The sequence below is a fragment of the Hylaeus volcanicus genome, unplaced genomic scaffold (assembly GCF_026283585.1).
Source record: "Hylaeus volcanicus isolate JK05 unplaced genomic scaffold, UHH_iyHylVolc1.0_haploid 11870, whole genome shotgun sequence".
NCBI lineage: Eukaryota > Metazoa > Arthropoda > Insecta > Hymenoptera > Colletidae > Hylaeus > Hylaeus volcanicus.
Window position 1 is genome coordinate 1 of NW_026532894.1, and position 1,681 is coordinate 1,681.

General features: G+C 41.9%; 1 protein-coding gene across 1 annotated transcript; it reads left to right on the forward strand.

The window, feature by feature from the left end:
- The first annotated feature begins 15 nt into the window (after positions 1–15).
- On the forward strand, positions 16–999 carry LOC128882465 (uncharacterized). The gene has a single exon (XM_054134066.1). The coding sequence runs from the start codon at positions 16–18 to the stop codon at positions 997–999; it is 984 nt and encodes a 327-aa protein (XP_053990041.1).
- The last annotated feature ends 682 nt before the right edge of the window (positions 1,000–1,681 follow it).

Consider the following 1,681-nt stretch of genomic DNA (forward strand, 5'->3'; position numbering starts at 1 on the left):
TTCTACAAATGCTTCATGGGTAAAAAGTATGAAATGGACTGCAATTCGGATAACTATGGCAATCAACTGTTCTTCAACGCGGAGCGACAAGTCTGTGATTATGGGTGGAACGTGACACCTGAGAACGATCTCTTAGAGAAGTGTCCACCAGCAGGATCATCCCAGACCCTACGTTTGGCTCACGAGTGTAACTGTTTCAAACATTACGAATGCCATAACGGAGAAGCAATCGGAAAAACCTGCCAGCCCGGTCAGATGTTTGATTATATTCTTAAGAAATGTGTTCCGGCTGAAAAAGCGATGTGTAAATCTGGTTCCAGTCGAATGTCTCCTATAGGATTTGAGACAGATATACCTTCCATATTTCAATGTCCACCGAAAGGTTCTCATGAAACTAAGTTAATACCACACGAATGCTTTTGTAATGTATATTTCCGTTGCGAAGACGGAAATGCAGTTCGTGAGGAATGTCCACCTGGTCAAGATTTTGACTATGAGAAACAAAAGTGCGGCTTAAAGGAAGATGTTAAATGCAGAAGACCTATAGGCACTACTCCGACGACCAAGACCACTACAAATACCACAACTCTAAAACGCGACCTGTTGTGTAATCCAGGACTACGTGTACCTCACGAGTGCCATTGTAACGAGTATTACGAATGCGCAATGAACGGACTTAAACAATACCTTAGAAAGTGTGAACAGGGATACAATTACGATTACGAGAGGAAGGTGTGCGATATCACGTCGCGCGCCAAATGTTGGAGAGGTCATTGTGTACCAGATGAATTATTGCCCCACGAGTATGATTGTGGCAAGTACTATAAGTGTGGACCGACAGGAGAAAAAGTAGTTAGTCAGAAATGCGCAGAAGGATATTTATTCGATTGTGACCTGAAGACATGTGTTCCACAAAACAGATTAGGGCGCTGCTGTGTTGTAATTCCTCCTTATGCATTGAAACAAGAAGATAATGAGTTTTTAGGAGACGTACTGTGATCGATTTTACAGTTATACAATATAAATAATCAATATATAATGCTGTAGAACTGTAACTCTAGATATAGGCTTGAACGTAAATATAAAAATTTACCATTATAACTAATTTTTTAACTGAATAACAAATGGTTTGTTGTATGACCAACTGATAATCAGCGTAGATGCCGCAATAGAATTATTGCACCATTGCGCCCGAGATCTCTACATGTATAAACTCCTGGCATTTTGACCACGCGCTAAAATTCTTGTAGTTCGTACGTACGCCTACGTGCGAAACTTGTCGTTACGACTACTGTGACGGTCCCAGCGTGGACAGCAGGGGAAAGCTGCTATTCGACACGCTCGGGGCACAATTTCCATGAACGATTTATACAAAAGTGAGAAATTCCAAAATTTTTTGACAATGGGGCCACCCCCGAGACATGCTCTACAAGATGGAAGAGATTTCATCCCGATTGGTCAACCCATCTCGGAGTAATCAGCGAACATACCTTAAAAAAAAAAAAATATTCATGTCGAATTGAGTGACCTTCTCCTTTTCGAAGTCGGTTAAAAAATTCTGGGTGCCAGTGCAAAAGCACGCGTCCGAGTAAATATCCTTGCCCTTCCGGCTGCTGTAGAGGAGAGCGGGGCTCAGGGGGGTCGAAAGAAAAGAAATAAACCTTGATTTACGAACGTTTGA